The sequence below is a fragment of the Mirounga angustirostris genome, unplaced genomic scaffold, assembly GCF_029215605.1.
Source record: "Mirounga angustirostris isolate CCGP_5_RB_7025 unplaced genomic scaffold, mMirAng1.0.hap1 SCAF_14, whole genome shotgun sequence".
Taxonomy (NCBI): domain Eukaryota; kingdom Metazoa; phylum Chordata; class Mammalia; order Carnivora; family Phocidae; genus Mirounga; species Mirounga angustirostris.
In genome coordinates, this window is record NW_026991722.1 from 13828418 (window position 1) to 13847278 (window position 18861).

At 44.6% G+C, this 18861-nt stretch overlaps 1 protein-coding gene across 5 annotated transcripts in view; it reads right to left on the reverse strand.

The window, feature by feature from the left end:
• Positions 1-18861, reverse strand: part of TNFRSF11A (TNF receptor superfamily member 11a) — a 51489-nt gene that overhangs the window by 5098 nt on the left and 27530 nt on the right. For 2 of the 5 annotated variants that reach the window (XM_064578777.1, XM_045886596.3), the window contains 5 exons: positions 15511-15604; positions 13907-14001; positions 11858-11971; positions 8479-8531; positions 6439-7192 (listed from right to left, as the gene is read on the reverse strand). In XM_064578777.1, the coding sequence (XP_064434847.1) occupies positions 6439-7192; positions 8479-8531; positions 11858-11971; positions 13907-14001; positions 15511-15604 (1110 nt within the window). The remainder of the gene's footprint in view (positions 1-6438; positions 7193-8478; positions 8532-11857; positions 11972-13906; positions 14002-15510; positions 15605-18861) is intronic. The other 3 variants (XM_045886597.3, XM_045886598.3, XM_054510274.2) reach the window with 3 other exon arrangements.

Sequence of the window (18861 nt, forward strand, 5' to 3'; positions counted from 1 at the left end):
GGAGCATTCCAGGCTGGCTTCTTTCTCCCCTCTCTGCCTTAAGGAGGGAAACTGTCAAAGAGCCTTCTTTTTTCATGGCTTATCTTAATGCAGACTCACCTGCCAGTCATCTAATAATGTCAATGTCATCCTGATTTTGTGGTCTCTGAAGAGCAGAAGGTACTCACTGCTGACTAACGGGATGAGTTTTCAGTCTAGGAGGGTAAGAAGTGGGAAGGGACAGAGGAGAGAGCAGGGGTCTGGAAGCTCTGGTCTGGTCCTGCTCGGCCCTCCCTCGCTGCGGGATTTGGGACAAGCCACCTAAGAACCTCTCCAGATTTCGGTGTGCTCATTTGTGAAATGAGAATCAAGTTTCAAGCCCTGCTAGCCTGGCGGGTGCGGCTGCACAGAGTAGCACACAATACCTGTTAAATGAAAGAAGAAGTGAATGAATGAACACCCGCAGGATGGTGTAAGTTCAAACGAAGATGGATTTGAAAATGCTCGGGGAATCGCAGAGAATCAGTCACAGGGACGCTGATGGCATCACTGCTCCCGGCAGGTGGACCTCCAAGGGAGAGAGATGGGGGGAATGTGCTGGGCAGTAATGTTATTTTTCCATCCGTGTCTTGTTGGCGGATCTCAACATGTCTTAAGGACCAAGAGGGCACTTTCCTCCAGAAATCTAACCAACTTTTGTTTTCTTTGCTGAACTAATTCATCATTATGACTGTCACTGGTTTGAACACTCGTCTATATCGTTCTGCACTAAACCCCCATAGTCTTGTTTCTCCTCACACAAGTCAGTGATGACTTGCCTGTAGCACAGGGTTTAGAATGAGTTGGTAATATCCTTCTCCTGTAATACACGTAAGTCCTGAATTGTCCTTCTCAAGAGCAAATAATTCCTTACAATGTGCTTTCTACCTTTTAGGACAGAAAGGTGTTATAGGGTTATGCAAGTAGACCAGAGAGGGCAAGTCAGTGGGTCCCCATGTCAGCAAGTTGCATGATTGTGTGGGTGCTGTTAGGCCTCCTTTTGGGCATGGCTGGATAGCTCCTGTAGTTAATATCTGCCCCAAAGGGGTAACTCTTCCCACTGAGGGCCAAGGAAGCCCCAGATTGTTCTGCTGTTCGGAGGGGGGGGGGGCGCGGAAGCCCTTGTTGGTGCTGGTAAGGGGAAATATGAAAAGGGAAGGAGGGTGTAGATGAGGCTTATCCAAGATGCCTTACAAAGGCCTGAGACTTTTAGTCTATTCAGCCTCCAGGAATACAAGGCAAAGCAAGGGCCCGTCACTACCCCCTTCCTTCCCTTCCTCGGCTGTCCTTCTGACACCTTTCCCTTGCTAGGCTGCCCCTGGCATTGATCTTAACTTTACTGTCACTTGAGAAAAAAGATGGGGTTGGAGGTATATGAAGGAAAGAGCTTTCCTCACAAAAGAACCGGGGATAGTGAAAATAGTACCTCCTGGAGACAGCTGGTGGAAGGGAGGTGACCCATAGGCCAAGGTAGCCATCCCTTGCTGCACAGACCCTAGTGTCCCTGCCCATGGAACTTTCTGGGCCTGGCCTGGCTATGGCCCCTCGCTCAGCCAGAGTAGTCAGCTATCCCAGACCCTTATTCTGCGGCACACTGGAGTCTCCAACACACAGTGAACAAAGGAAATCAATATTGATGGCGCCAATTTAATGGCAGCAGAACAGCGGCTTAAGGTACAGACCTCACAAGCAGATGATCAGGAGGTCAAAATAGTCTCCTCATCTCTCAACACGAGGGGACTGGGACTTGTATTTGAGGCTACCTAAAAGTGGGATTTGAGAGCCAGAATGACAGGAGGATTTTTCCTAAATTAGAAAGTTTGAAGAATTTCTAACATTTAAAATGGGTTGGTTGGGTTAACATTAATATTTAATGTGACTTAACTAACAATATCTTCAGGTAACTCGAGACAGTTAAAAATAGCATTGAAGTCAACAGAAACAATGGACAAATGAAGTGTCCCATCCTAACCAGAAAGATGTCTACACTTTGCTAAGTCCATGCTTGACATGGCGGCTCCATGGAATCTCTCTTTCTTGGGCAGAGAAAAACAAGCTTCGTTTTAAGAACTCAGTCTCTGCAGAATTCACATTTTTAAGCAAGGTAATACACACTCTTCTTCCCAAAAGCTTATTATGTTGTTTAAAATGCATAACGTATGAATATTAAATCACAAGAACTATAGCAAATAATACCACCCAATTGTCATGTAGATTTTCTCCCAAGGAACAGCACTAAAAATATATACAAATACACTCAAACTACCCAGGCTACATGGAGTTCTTTTGGAATTTTTTAAAAACTTATATTTAACCCATATGCTTCTCATGTGATTTTCCTTTTTATGGAAATGCAAGCTCTGTTTTAGGCATTTGGAAGAAACTGAGTATATGATGATGATAAGGGAAGGGAAGCAGTATTTAATAGTTCCATTCTGAATCATGCTTGAAAGTTACTTAGAATGGCTTACGAATGAAACTCTTCCAAAATGAGCCCCATTAGAACAGAGAGAAAGCAAGCAGGACTGAATTAAAGTATACAGTAACTAAGTTTTTCATATACTTTGAAAGAATGCATCGACTTTTAGTATCAATGAATATTGCCAAACAACCAAATAATAAAATATCATTCTTAACTTACACGGTTAATGAGCTAATACTTGCCCTTGCAGTACTTAGCTAAAAGCGAAACACAAGCTAGGGGATGGCATTCCAACCAGAAAGAAGAGAAAGTTAGAACTAGATAGAGTGTCGTCCATTGCTTGGGGGAGGGGGAGGGAAAGGAAGAAAATTAAGGTAGGAGAACCTTTATCTGTCTTTTCAGGATGGAAACAGATGGTCAAAGATAGTCATTTCAAGAGAGGGGGAACCAGGGATGGGAGACTGAGGCTGGGGAGAAACGGGGTCAGGCAGGTGCCTTTCAACCTCCAGTGCCCTGGGCTCCCAGGAATCAGCCTTGGTGTGTCACTGCCATTTGGATGAACCAGCTCACCTTGCCTCCTCTGCCCAGGACACTGAGGTCCGTCCAGGACAGCTCAGGCCAGTCCTTCCATCCCCTGCTTGGCCTCCAGCTCTCAGAACAGACTAAAAATGTGGGAGGCTGAGAGTGACTTTAGGGAACAAACAGGGAGATATGGTCTCCTGTTCCTCTAGTTACTCATGACTGGCTGAATGGATGACCTTCACACCCTGTGACTAAGCCACCTCGCGAGATACTGGAAAGATCAGGTGTGGCGAAGGTCATGGAAATCCCCACTGAATGGCGTGCTACCTAGAGCCCGTTGTTGATAAAGGTGTGCGCCTGCCGGGCTCAGTGAGAAAGACGGAAAGTGCACAGAAGGGCGGGGGGAGAGGGTGGCCGCTCAGCCAGCACACCTGCCCTCCCTGGTTCCAAAGTAGCACAGGAGTTGCGACTTGAAGGACAGGAGGAGGGGGCGCTCTGGAAAAGGGGACAGTGTGCGGACAGGGCAGCTCACTAGCAGAAGCACATGACAGAGCAGAAGAGGCAAGTGAGAGGTGTCTGTAGTAAAAGGGGCTGGCTTTGGCCAAAACTTAGGTTGGGGGGCTTGGGGGAGAGAAGGCCGAGGGGTGGCAGGTTGGGGGGGAGGTGGGGTGCGGAAGGGGCAGCAGGCGGGGTGGGGGCAGGGGCGGCAGGCTGCCCAAGGCCTTACTGTCTCACGTTACTGATTTCTTCAGTTGTCCATTCCCTGACCTCAATCTCTACTTGTTTTGCCGGTTTTCCCAAGTCTCTGGGGCTCAGTAGACCCTCAATAAAGATACGATAGAAAAACAAATATGTAGTTGCTGTTCATTAATAACCACCGTGGACCCTATAAATAAACAACTGTTTCCAACTCCGAAGCAGCTGAAGCAAGAAAGCGATTTCAGGAGCCAAAAGCAAGCCCCCGGCCACTACAGACGCATTAGTTGTAAGAAGTGATTCTTTCACATGAACGAATTTTCAGGACACAGTGAGAATTCTCCAAACTCCAGGTGAAAGGATTTGTAACCAAGGGCGCCTCCATTATGTCATCAGGGTAGTAATTTAAGATGTAAATTAAGAAATGGTTTTATAAGACATAACCAAATATATGTTTTTCCCGTATTGGTCTTTGCTAATCATTCTTACCGTTCTTGAAGGGTTATAACATTGCTAGAATAACCTTAACATTGGATATTATTTTCAAAAGTTACACTTGTAGAACTGTTTGAAGAACCATCATTTTCTTCAAAGGGATGCTGAGAGCAAAGGAGATACTCATCCTTACTGAGGAAGTGCCCAATCATGTCATTTGATTTGGTTGTGTGTGTGTGTGTTTTAAATACCCACAAATAAAAATCTAAAACCTAATAAAAAAGGCCACCTCTTTCAAGTCCCCAAGAGCAACAGTGGCTTTCAGGAGATCAAATAGGATTAGACTCCTTCTGATCTTTCACCCAACATCCATCCTCTTTCACACATTTTATAGAACATAAATAATGACAATCTTTAAAAAAAAAAAAAGCAATAATGAGAAAGAGCTATTTTGACCAGACACCAGAAGGCCTGCTCATGTAGAAGTAATTATGGGGAGAAGAGCATGGCCTCAAAACTGAATCTGGCCGCCGCTCCTCCTGGGGCGAGAATGAATTTGGCCCTCTTGCTGGCACCCACAGGCAGACTCTCCACGGATGGGTCGCATGGCAAAGCACCAGACGAGGAGAGAGAAAGCAGTGTAAACTTCCTGCAAAGCAGCACCATTTAGTTGATGACACACTATTTTTTTTCTTTTTTTAGTCCTGGAGAAATAAATGGTAATGAAAACCAGACTAGGGCACCGAGATCTGGCTTTTGGCTTCAGGACACTAAGGGAAAAAAAAAAAATCTCTTTAAATTTGGCCAAGTCTTTTCTTCCAACAGCTGCTGACGATTTTCACACAGTGGCAAACATCACCTTCCTGGCGTCACTAACGGAAAAACTGGTCTGCCCCTGGCCATGGTACCAGGACACGGTCACTGCTACGCTCAGCTCGGGCCTCCCCACGCCACCCCCCCCCCCCCGCAGCCCCCTAAACTCGTGTTCTTGTATGTCTCTATGACCAACAGGAAGAAAATTAACTACTAAAAAAAGAAATGGAATTATACAAAGGAACAAGAGAACCAAACTTTTAGTTATGGAAATTCCTTAAAATCTTAATGTGGAGGTCTTCGGAAGGAAAAACAAATCAGTTCTTTGAAAAATATCCCCCAATGTATCTCCTCCTTTCAGTCTGACTGAGAACTGATGTCATAGAATTTACACATCAGTGGATTTGTATGGTTGCAGCAAAACCACAAAGCTTGGAAGACAGATGAAAGTACATTGTTCTACCAAATAAGCCAGGGGCAGCCATCAGCAACATGAGGCAGGAGGGTCTCTGTGTTCAGGGCAGGATCTAGCTACCTCAGGGTTATAAAATAATTCAAACAGCAGCTGCTAGCACTACTTGCTGTCTAAATAAAGAGGCAGGAATGAAAAAGAAAAGGCATCCCAGGATAAAGGAGGTCCACGAATGGGCTTTTTGCTTTTTTCTTTTTGAGGGTGGGAGGATTCTGTGCAGCCCCTTAAATAGCATATATCCATATATTCATTTTTCTGGAGAGAGTATCTACAGCTGTCAGAAGATTCTCAAAGAGATCCCCGACCCCCGCCATGTGGTAAACAGTACCCAGAGCCCTCACCATCAGTGGCAGATTTCCCTCTAACTACATCATCAAACAGATGGTGTTTTACCCTTGTGAAAAAAAAAAAAGTTATAATATTATAATTGGTGGGCTATTCATGCTCAAGCAGTGCTGCAGTGATAAATCTCTATAACGATTTTAAATTGTAAAATGATCCTCCTGGTTCCATAAATATATTACATGCAGCGGTTGTAAAAGGGGCTTCTCATATAAAGCATCAAAGGACAGCTTTGGTGCATCATTAATTTGGTATAGAACCAACAAGCTACTCTGAATAAATATTAATTAATTAAGGATTAACTGAACAGTGTTGTTTGTCCCCCTGACAATTACAAAAGCTTTCTCAGGGGAGATGTGAGGTAGAGGCTGCTTTAAAGACAAAAACAAAACCCCGAGATCTGAGGGAATGCCTCAACGACAGAGGATCCCGAGGTCAATGTGGACGTTGCCCCCAGATGGTCAGTGCTGGGCACCGGCACGTGGAAGCGAAGAGACGGCCCCCCGGGTGGGGACAGGGGGCACAATCCACAGCCTCAGTGTGGGGACTGAATCAAAACCCACCCTGCCAAGAGGCCTATCAGGAGACCAGGTTCGAGTGGCATCCTCCCCATGTTAGCGTCCTTCTTCCCCAAACGGTCTGTGCCCCTTGCCTCCAGACACTGCACCAGGAACAGGCCTCTCTGCTCAGAAGCGAGAGAGAGCAGGACGTCACTTACCAGATGCAGGTGGCTGGTCGCTGGAGGCGCTTCCAGACCCAGGGCCCCCCCGCACGGAGCCGGGGAGCCTTCGTTCAGCCCCGTCGGCGGGCTGGCCAGGCCCGGCGGCGGCATCTTCGGGCGCAAGGCTCATGCCATAGGCACACTGGGGCAAGGGTCCGCTTTGCAGCGAAGCCATGCGGGGTTCCCGGGCCTCCCCAGGCAGGTTCCCACAGTTTGCACAGCCCTCTGCCGAGCTGCCGCGGGCTGCCCCCCAGTGGGGGCAATGGCCACCCTCCACTTCTTTTTGCAAGTCCTTTTCGGAGGCCGTGGGAATCCAATCAGTCCTGCACGGGGGCTCGGCGAAATGGCAGCTTTCAGAATCGGCCAGGCTCTCTGTCCCAGTGAAGCACTGGCTCAAACTGTCATTCTCCCCCACCTCCAGGGGCTCAGGGAAAGGGGGTGTGGACTTGCTCCCAGGCTGAGTGAGGAACAGCGAAGAGTCTGGGGTCTGGGAGGGCCTGTCCACATACTCGTCTTCCATGGGAATGTGCCGGAAGGGGTCCCCCTCGAGCTCGCTGACCAAGGGGAGCACCCTGGCCCGGGGCCCGCCGCCCGCACACGCACCCTCACAGACACCGCCACTGTCTGGACAGCACATATCTTCAGAGAACATCTTCTCTTCCAGAGTCAGCAGTAGGACACCTTCACAAATTTCACGCTGACTAGAGGCTTCCACGTGAGTGTTGCTGAAATTGTTGCCCAAGGACTCCTGCTGATGTAAATTCAGAAGGCAGAAGTATTAATACCCAGAGTTATTAGAACGTCTTTCTGCTAAACATGGCTGAAAATGGTTCAGAATAATGATTTCCACCATAACAAGGACATAACAAACACTCATTATGGTGCTTTATTTGTGTTATTTACAATTCCAGAGCGGGGAGAACCCTAAAATGGAATATGGGAACCAGGGAGTCAAACCGCATTTCAAACGAATAGCATGTTTACACTAAAGCAAAGCGAAGCGCTAACTCAAGTAACTTTAGAACACAGTACTTTGTCCAAATACATTCGATCTAAATTAAAAAAAAAAATACTGTAAACAAATAAGGAACTCTAGTTAGTAGCTTTGTTTTCTCTGTAGTATGGTTTAATAATTCTGAAAGTACTTTCTGTGTATTCTGGCACTGAGCAAATGAGTAAACATATTGAGAATAATAGGAGCCGGGCTTCGTCCTGTTGGAGAAGGAAAGATTCAAATCCAGGGAAGGGAAAGACCAAATGAATCCTGTGGTGTTGGGACTGGAACTGGAAGAATCAGGAGGAGCTCACGGTTTAAAATATATATTCTTTATGCCACAGACAATAGATCTAAGGGACATAATGGGATAATCAAAGATATTTTTAATATCACATGTGGATCAGATAATAGTTGGTACCACGATTACATTTCTTGATTTTGATAAATGTACTATGGTTATGTAAGAGAATGTGCTTGTTCTCAAGAAAATCACACTGAAGTATTTAAGGGTACAGAAGCATGATGTCTGCCATTCACTCTAAAATGGTCCATGAATAAATACACACATATACACACAGAGAGCAAATGATAATGCAATGTGATAAAGTGCAAGCAGTTGGTGGGTCTGAGTTTAGCATGTGTGGCAGTTGGGTTTTTTTTTTTTTTTTGGTACTATTCTCACTGCTTTTCTATAATTTTGATTATATCAAAATGAAAAGTTAGCAAAATAACTAAAGAGTAGAGGGAAATGGCAGGTCCTTCCTCCTTGGAACCTGTCCTAGGCAATCAAGATCAGCGCTAGAACAACAACATAAATAATGTATGTTCACAGAGATGAGGAGGGGAAGGAAATGCAAAGAAAAGAGCATTTACAATGGGCACCCACTTGGGCTTTGGGTTATTCTGCGGGGATCAATCCTGGGATTTGAGGTTCCACCCCTCAAGGAAGGACCCCGTTCACAGTGGGTGAACTAATAACAGCCACATCAGCCTAAACCATTAAAAGGATGTTAAGGAGGCAACTTAAGACTTAAATTTACCTTATTTCCACTTAGGCGGCCGCAAGCCTCATTGACCCAGTGCCACAAATTAGCTAGAAAAACAAAGGATAAGAACTTGATATTATTTCATCTAATTCAGTATTATCAATCACTATGTCAGCTCAGTATTTCTTTAAACACAGGCCTCTGCAAGTCTTTCAGTGAGAGTTCCTGAAAGTGAAAACATTTAAAAGAAAAATCAACCAATTCAAAGACTCCTCCTCCCCCAAACAGAACTTTCTGATCTATGGAAAGCAAAGCATCCTCTGGCTAATGTTCCACTGAACTCCTCTGGGCACACTCAGAGCTGCTGTTAGGACTGGAAGCATTCTCATTCCCTTTGCCGCTTTCCCGTGACTCCGAGGGACGGGGCGAGGCACTGCAGGGGAATGACGAAGACACAGGTCCAGGCATTGCCCTTCCAGTAGACTAGCTCACATGGATGTACGATAAAGGAAAAGGGCAGACCGGAAGGTGGTCAGACCCCAATGAGCTCCAGGGGGCCTCAAATCCTTTTCCACTATACCTGGTTGCTTCTCAGGAGGAAGAGTTATGTTCCGTGGCATAAACAAAGCACATCTCCCATTAACTTTTAAAAACAGAAGTGACGGGATTCCTGAGCAGCTTAATTAGTTAAGCATCTGCTTTCGGCTCAGGGCTCAGGTCATGATCTCAGGGTCCTAGGATGGAGTCCTGCATCAGGCTGCCTGCTCAGCGGGGAGTCTGCTTTTTCCTTTCACTCTCCCTCTGCGTGCTCTCTCTCTCTCTCCAATAAATAAATAAAACCTTTTTTTAAAAAAAGTCAGATCTACGAACTGAAAAAAACCTATGAATTTATGTTCTACAAAGATACAACTTTACCCCACTTCCACTGACTATTTGATGCTAAATTCACTATAAACACTGAAGCGGGAGGCTGTCCATTGTCCAGGAGATGATCAGGTCATGATAATCCCTATCACCTGAACTTGCCCGGTTCATTTCACTTCCCTGAGTCTCAGTTTCTCCATCACGAAACGGGAGAAATAGCAGTGCCTGCCTCCTGGTGCCGTTGTGATTTTGTGAGTACGTGTAAAATGCGTAAGTGGGGCTGGCCCAGAATAAATGTTCAATATATGTCAGGTATTGCTAGCATCTTCATAATTATTCTTGCTTCCTTTCTATAGTTTTGAAATTACATAAAGTTACACCAAATTAAAGGAAATTTGTAGCTCTTCCCTTGTAGGGATCAGTACTAGATAATCACAAATGGTACTAAAAAATGACATTTGTACACGAGGAGATATTCATCTCTCTCCTGGATGCCTGCAAAAGCCCTCCTAACTGGTGTGTCTGCATCCAGTCTTACTGTACCCCCGAATTTGTTTTCTATCCTACAACCAGAGGGCTAGTTTTACTTCTCTTTGCTAAGGACCAGGAGCGAGCCTGCAGGGCTGCATCATCTGGCCCTGGCTTCCCTTTCCAGTGTTTCTCACGCTGGCTCTGACTTTCAGCACCAGCTGCATGAACCTTAGCCAATTCCAGAGGGCTTTCAGGGCTCAGCTCCTGGTCTCCTCTGGGAGGCCCTTGCTGGCCCCAAGGTCAGACCACCCCTGTCATCTGCTCACCTGGAGCTCTGCAACTTCCCTTTCAGCACTCGGCCTCATTCTGGGGGCCTCAACCTGCCGTGCCCACTTCCCCAACAAGAGCACTCGCTGTGTGCCGCTCAGTAAGGAGCCCCCAGGGCCAGTCCTGCCCCCGAAGGGGGGGGGGTCCCATGAACGGATGAAGAGAGGGCTAACAGCTCTACCTCCTGATTCGGTAACTGGTAGGCCCATTGTCCTTCTCACTGATAAGATATGGCAGGAAGAGATTATTGCAGAGACCAAAAAAAAAAAAAAAAAAAAGTCAGAAATCTGTTTATCTCACATAAATGTGACTCCACGAGTGATCCTCATCATCTGAACATGCATTATTCAAAACCCTTGTTACCAGGTTGCTAGGGAAGTGGAGCGGCATCAAATAAAAATACTCAATAATGAGTAGATTCTTAAAAAAAGTCATTTAACACTGTCCTCTGCTTAACATAGGCATCTCCAAACACCATCTTCCCTCTTTAAGACTTTTGATGGCCCAGTGTTATATAATGTGACGTTAGTGGAAAGAGCAAGACAGGCAGGGTTTCAGGAAGTTCATGCATGTGATGCAGGAGCACTGATCAAACCACAGCAAAGCAGAGGTGGACGTGATAAACCCCTGAGCAACCCAAAAGGGAAAAAAGGATAGTAAGACAACAGTGCTCCTAGAGAAGGCGATCTGACCACGAAAGCATGAAGAAATCTCTCGAGGAATCTTTTCTTAAAAATGACACTCTTGGGGCACCTGGGTGGCTCAGTCGGTTAAGCATCTGCCTTCGGCTCAGGTCATGATCCCAGGGTCCTGGGATCGAGCCCCGCATCGGGGTCCCTGCTCCACGGGAAGCCTGCTTCTCCCTCTCCCTCTGCCCCTGTCCCCCTGCTCATGAGCACGCGCTCTCTCTCTCTCAAATAAATAAATAAAATCTTTTTTAAAAATGACATTCTATTAGCCTTGTGTAAATGTCAAATATGCCGTAATGTTAAAAAGGCACTATCAAATAACTGTTTGTGAAGAAATGATTTCCAAGAAACAAGGTAACCCCGAATGATTGGCTATAAGAATGAGCACTTAAGGGGCGCCTGGGAGGCTCAGTCGGTTGAGCGTCTGCCTTCGGCTCGGGTCATGGTCCCGGAGTCCTGGGATTGGGCCCCGTGTTGGGCTCCATGCTCGGCGGGGAGCCTGCTTCTCCCTCTCCCTCTGCCTGCCTGCCTCCTTGTAATCTCTCTCTCTCTGTCAAATAAATAAATAAATAATCTTTAAAAAAAAAAAAAAAAAGAATGAGCACTTAAATTTTACTGAAAACAAGAAAACTTATTTTCATAATTTTATACTCATATTTTAAGGTAAGACCCCAATCAAAACTTCCTGTCTGCCATTTACCCGAACACTTGTTTCTATTTTAAGTGGGTGCATCAAACATGTTGGTATTCTTGGATGAAGGCAACCCATTCATACCTAATGATACATGATCTACCTGCCACGAACACACAGCTTACAAGTCATCAGCTTCCTGAACCTGGCGTATTTTGTTTGCTTACACATCCACAGGCACCATGGATTTTTGTTTATTTGGCCAGAGAACAATGAATTAGGTATAAAGGGTATTTCTCCTTGGTTTAACTGCAACCACTGTCAAGGCACTTACTCGAGGCTGATCACCAGAGACAGTCATGGGCAGTATGTGCATCTTCCAAAGCATACACCTAGAAATGCATCTCCTTTCTTTAAGCTTAATTTTCAAAAACCAGCGTAGACACAGTACCTGTTAGCACCTTCCCTTTTTTCCTATAATAAACACCAAAGATGACAGCAGCAACCAATGCCACGGATATGAAGAGAAGCAGAATAATTAAACTGGGCAAGTAAATCGGGGGTTCTGCATTGGAAGAAAATGAGAAAAAGGTGTTAAAGAGTATTTAATTTAATTCTCTGATTATTTTCATTCTTGTTTAAAAACAAAACCCTCGGGTGCCTGGGTGGCTCAGATGGTTAAGCGTCTGCCTTCGGCTCAGGTCATGATCCCAGGGTCCTGGGATCGAGTCCCGCATCGGGCTCCCTGCTCCTTGGGAGCCTGCTCCTCCCTCTGTTTCTCTCTCTCTCTCTCTCTATCATGAATAAATAAATAAAATCTAAAAAAATTAAAAATAAAATAAAATAAAATAAAAACAAAACCCTCTGAGTCAAGGCCCAGAATCAAGGATGTTGGTCTGGCATCGGAGAAGGAGGACGGTCCCTGACTCTAGGTGTGAGGAGAGTTTGCTCACTTCCAGAAGGGCGAAACCACACTGCAGCCAGCCCCATGCTTGGCGTCACTCCGCGGGAGGCCAGCCCATGACCATCTTTAAAAGTGGCTACTTTAGGGGGCGCCTGGGTGGCTCAGTCGTTAAGCGTCTGCCTTCGGCTCAGGTCATGATCCCAGGATCCTGGGATCGAGCCCCGCATCGGGCTCCCTGCTCGGCAGGAAGCCTGCTTCTCCCTCTCCCACTCCCCCTGCTTGTGTTCCCTCTCTCGCTGTGTCTCTCTCTGTCAAATAAATAAAATCTTTAAAAAAAAAAAAAGTGGCTAGTTTAGGGGCGTCTGGGTGACTCAGATGGTTAAGCGTCACCTTTGGCTCAGGTCATGATCTCGGGGTCCCGGGATAGAGTCCCGCATCTGGCTCCCTGCTCAGCAGGGAGTCTGCTTCTCCCTCTGCCTGCCGCCCCAACCCCCCGCTTGTGCTCTCTCTCTAATAAATAAATTAAATCTTTAATAAATAAATAAGTAAAAGTGGCCACTTTATCACAACTCTAATTGTCTTGACCACGCCATCCAGTTCCATCTTTGCTTACCTACAGAACACCTCAATCTCTCCAGGTGGATGGCCTCTGAGGCCAAAGGAAGCCCCTTATCATATCTCTTTCCAAAGAACAACGTGGCACCAGGGTTCTGCTGGTCATGAGAACAGAACCACAGCCATCCTGCGAAGCGTTTCAGTATTTCATCTACAACACAACATGGACTTAACCATTTCTCCCATCCTCCTTGATCGCTTCCTTGCTAGAACCTTTATATTATGAAGTCTTGGTTTATGTGCCCTGGTTTCTGGGAGTCTCACCTCTCCACTCCTTCTCTTTTGTTTAAAGTAACTTTTTATTCCCTCCGTTATTTTCAATGTTATCTTTAAAATGGTCTTTTTTACATGCTACTCTGGGTAACTCCATATCCATAATGCTTAGATATCCTCCTGTTTCCCAAAATGTCAAATCTAAACCCCTGATTTTCTTAGTTCTTTAACCCCATTAAACCGTGGCCTGGCTTCTTCCTGCCGTGTGTCCATTTCCAGCGTTGCCTATCTGGACCCAGCTCTGCACAATCTCACGCCCCCAGGCAACCAGCATCCACCATGAACTGTCAACTTTCTTTCAGGCTTTGAAACTGTACTTAAGATAAACTTGATCTACAAAATGTGCCCTACATAATGATAGCTATATTCTAACCCTGGTTGGTGACCAAAACCTCCCACAGACACCCCCACTGGGACCGCCACAATCCTGCCATATTTGGGCATTTTAATTCACGTTTGTAGCTCAGTTTCTGTTCTTTCTTTTCTTGTATATACGGATTCTTTATTAGTTATCCATTTCAGAGCAGGAAATTTTCAAGTAACAACATATCTGGAGTTAAAATACTGATAAAATTGACCACAGCTAAGATGGTCTTGATGAAGAGGGAGAGGTGAACCCCTTCAGACACAGCATGTAATTCGGAAGAAATCTAGAATTGCTGACTAGACTGGGCACATCTACAGCCAACGAGCTCTGTTTAAACATACCTCTTGGAGGCTTTGCTGATGACAGAGAAGAACTACAAACCACATCAGATTTATCCGTCCCATGATGTACTTCTGCCTCTCCAAGAATGCTACAGCTGTAGAGGTAAAGGTAGTTAAGTGCTTTGCTTTTATAATCTTTCTTAAAAAACAAAACAAAACATGTACTAAAAGGCTCTACTCTGCTAGATTGCTAGCTTCTTCAGGAGAAGAACTGAGAGGTCTTCCTGCATGTTTGAATTCCCAGTGTCTGTCCACACCTCGGAAGGGTGGACCAATGAATACGCAAAAGTAAGCACCACCAGGATTCTCTAAGAACCACTCTGACACTATGGTCCAAAAGAGCGTGTATTGGTGTCCTCGGTGAAGAAGATTCCAAATGCCTCAATTGCCTTTGGTAGAGTGATAAACTTTTGATGAAAGCTCTTTTGAAGCTGAAAACACAAAAAATCTTTTCAACATCCAATAAAACTTGGATAAGTGGATCAGAAAATAAGTATCTAATGAGAATTAATATATTGCGGGGGGACGCCTGGGTGGCTCAGCTGGTTAAGCATCTGACTCTTGGTTTCAGCTCAAGTCATGATCTCAATGTAGTGAGATCGAGCCCCGTGTCAGGCTCTGCACTCAGCAGGGAGTCTTCCTGAAGATTCTCTCCCTCCCTCTCCCTTAGCCCCTTGCCCCCACTCTCTCTCTCTCTCTAAAATAAATAAATAAACCTTTAAAAAAATATTAGGACTATATTAGTATTTAATTATAAGCATGCAATGGAAGGACCCAGAAATTCCTCTCTCTATATAGATATATATGTATATATCTATATATATATATACACACACACTATATACATATAATTCCACTACATACACACACATACACACATACTCACATTAAGTGTGAAACCCAGTATATATATATGATGATTCATTGCAGAATTATTTATTACCATGACAGACTAGAAACTACCTGAATGACTACCAATAGGGAATTTATTAAGTAAAATTAAGGTACATCTTTATGGTACATCTCTACCAAGATAAATTACGGTACAAACCAAGAGTTGGCAGCAAATGTCTTCTAAGCTACAAGAAGCCATGAAGATCTAAGTGAACAAATACAGAATGAGCTTCCTTTAGCATATATTATGTTAAAAAAACCCAAGGTGTTTAGCATATGCAAACATTTATATACACAGGATACCTCTCTTTGCACACACACTACACACACACATTTCTGGACCAACAAACCAGTGATGCAGGGAAGCTGGGAAGCATGGGAGTGGCGAGTGAAGGATAATAAACATTGTAAATCATTTTCAAGTAACCAAAGTCAGTAAAAGGACAAAAGAAGCTGCAACTGTAAGTCAAAGATTTGGTCCAACTGAATCTGAAAAGCAGTATGGAGTTCCTATCGCACATGAGGCTGAAGGTGAGTTGGACTGGCTTATTTTCCCCATGCCGAATTGACAGAATTTTCCCATTCTGAAACTGGGTTTGAGCGGAAGCCTCACCAAATGGAATCAGTCCGGCTTCAACCTAGTCTTGAGACAGTTCAGGTTGAGTATAAAATCAACACACTCTCCTGGCTCCTCTGCAGTTGCCACTTACTTGGTCCAGGGTTTGCATTTCTCGGTGGAAGAAAAGGCATCAGAGAAGTAGCCCACTAGGCAGGGCTTGCAAATAGTGTCCTTGTTGAGCTGCACTGTCAAAAAAATGAACGGACAAAGGACAAGCATAACAAACAAGGACACTTAGAGATCGGCCAGGATGATGTTCCTGAGGACCAGAGATCAGGAGCTGCCCCCTGTGCCTCTGGCCCCCCATTCCCATCCCTTTCCTCCTGGCTTCAGAGGGCCCCGGTCCCAGCAGAAGGTTACAGACTTGTGTTCAGCAAGGTAACGAACATCAGTATTTGAGTTAGGTACTGACCCTTGGCTGTTCAGAGCCACTGTCCTGGTCACCGATCCTCTGTTTCCTAGCTGGGGAGCCTGCTGTCTCCTTTATTTTCACCAGGCACATGTCTGCCCACCCCTTTCAGCCTTTTGGGATTGTATCAGTCTTCGTCTACAGAGAATCACAGCCCTTTTCCTGCCTTGAAGGGAAACTTCCTGTCCTGACTCCTTCGAACCCAGATAAGTCTTCAAACACTAGAGTGATGGTAACACACTTTTTTCAAACAAAAACAAACCCCCCTCAAAAAAAAAAACAAAGGCCATACAGTAAATATCTTAGGTTTTGCAGGGCCTCTGATTTCTGCTGTAATTACTTGCAGCATGAAAGCATCATAGACAATATGTAAACAAAGAGACGTGCCTGTGTTCCAATTGAACTCTATTTATACCAACACAAGTGGTGGGATGGATTTTGGATCCCTGCCTTAAGCCACAGCAGTGAAAGCAGGAATTGATCCTGGTTAGGAAGCTTTCTTTAGTTCTCTCACATTCCTCACCAACTACATTATCAAAATAGGACATGTCTCCAATTTCCTACATCTACTAGCCTCACTGCAACTGACACGTGATGACCCTTTGGTAATTCCGATAAAGAAGAACATTGGCTTCCACATGGTATCATAATCAGGCAATTGACTAGTGCCAAAACCACAATTTACTCCTGAAATTAGTAGCACTTCTGTGATTTATTGTCATAAATAAAACACTAAAATAAGGAATTACATTTTCTTTGTCCAAAGTCAATGGGAAGTGCATTCTTAATTTCTGCAATTGCCTCAATAAGCAGGGTACCCCCCCAGTCTAGTAATCTGAGTCACCTTGTAATGATCTTAACAAAAGCCCAGTTAACATCTAGCTGCTCACATGAATTCAAGCAGCTTTTTACAATATTAACACAGTCTAGAAGAGTAACCCTTAAAAACAAAGAGACTTCCTAAGGAGCCACAAGTCACACATAGCCTTAAGGGCATTAAATCCATGCACTTGACTTCCACATTGACTCTTTGAAATGCTGACCTGCCAGGGGCATCCTGCAGGTTCTCCATTCCCTTTCCCCCTGACACAATCACCCTTTCCCCACTTTACAAAAGAAGGCACGCTGCTTATCCACTCCAAATCCTGCTATGCCAAAAAAACCAAAAAAAAAAAAAAAAAAAAAACCCCACAACAAATCAAAATACTGGTAACAGCAAAGCTCCTGCGATTCAGAGCCCCTCCCTACCAAAAGACTCTGCATCTTGTCTTAGAATTGAATTCATAAGGGAGTTGGCTGTCGTCGGGAGACTTATTTTAATAATTAAAAAATCAACGGATGCCTGGGTGGCTCAGTTGGTTACTCATGATTTCGGCTCAGGTCATGATCTCAGGGTCATGAGATCGAGCTCCGAGTCAGGCTCTGCACTCAGCAGGGAGTCTGCTTGAAGATTCTCTCTCTCCCTCTCCCTCAGCTACTTCCCCCCCCCACTCTCTCTCTCTTAAAAAAAAAAAAAAATCAAGTCAGACTTTTTCCAAGAGAAAGCTCATCTGGTTTCGTTGATACATTTGGTAATAAGGACTGACTGTACCAGTGAGACTCTGAGGGACATTTTCCTCCATATGAATTGAAATGAATACTATCTTAATTCTCCTAAGCCTATCCAAGTCTTCTGGGTTAAAACAAGATGGGTCTAAGTGAAAGATTAGCAGGTATGAATAATCATGTTACACCTTGAAAAAACTGCTTGGGGGTATTTTCCTGAAATCAGGAAGGTAAAGAACTCTAAGAAATACGTTTCTGGCAAAAAGATATCTATTTCTTTACTTTTAACAAAACTGAGAACACAGATGAGTTCTTAACTGAGAGATCATTAAAAACAGCTTTTGATGTCAGACCACTATGTGTCCTGGACATATAACTCAGAAAGTGTTCAAAGAACTGACTGATACTCCTCTACCAGAAGGCTTCCTTAGCCATTCAGTTATCCATGTGAACAAGTTTCTCAGCACTTAGTGGAAATAGAATTAATGTTGAAATCTGTTATTTTTTAGCAATAAATAATATTCAAGCATGAATACATGAATCAGGAAAAAAACACTCATTATTAAGTTCATAAAGCTTTTACAACTATAATATAGGAAAATATATTACTTTTTGACAATCCTGTAATAACTGTAATAACAACTTAGTCCAGAAGTGTTTTAACTCTTAAAACCTTGAGTCACAGGAAATTTTTAAAAATTACGATCTCAAATGGGTACATAGTTTTGATGTGAAAGTGCATGAAAAGGTGATTAGTAAAAGCCCTCCAAGCATAAAAACACATTAGTATAAAATTCTTTGGGGAAGGTGAAATGGATACAAATCAAAGGAAGGGACAAGAACTGTATAAATCTTCCAACAGTGCAGGACGATGAGTGCATTTTAAAAAGGATGATGGGGGCGCCTGGGTGGCTCAGTCGTTAAGCATCTGCCTTTGGCTCAGGTTATGGTCCCAGGGTCCTGGGATTGAGCCCCGCATCGGGCTCCCTGCTCAGCGGAGAGCCTGCTTCTCCCTCTCCCACTCCCCCTGCTTGCGTTCCCTCTCCCACTGTGTCTCTCTCTGTCAAATAAATAAAATCTTTAAAAAACAATAAAATAAAAAGGGTGATGGTGTTATCAAATTGCTACGGTGTTTAGATTCCATTGAATTCCATTTTTAAAAGTGTTACTGCTGTTAAAATTCCTTGGAAACTAATTCCTTAGCAACTCTTCAAGCTGGCAATAAAAAACGTTAGCTGCCAACTTTAAAATATTCCAGGGGCGCATGGTTCTTCAAAATTGTTCCGGGGGTGGGGGGAGGGATGTGCGCCAGTTAAAAAAAAAAAAGAAAAAAGAAAAAAAGAGTCTGCGGCCCCCTGCGTTACCCCTGCCCGCCTAAGGGGGGATCCCAAGGTTTCCCAGGGGGAGGAGCCTTCCGGGGGGGGAAGGGGGCCGCTCGCTCCCATTGCCCTGGAAGAGCGTAACCTGGCCCTTCTCGAGGGGCCCCTC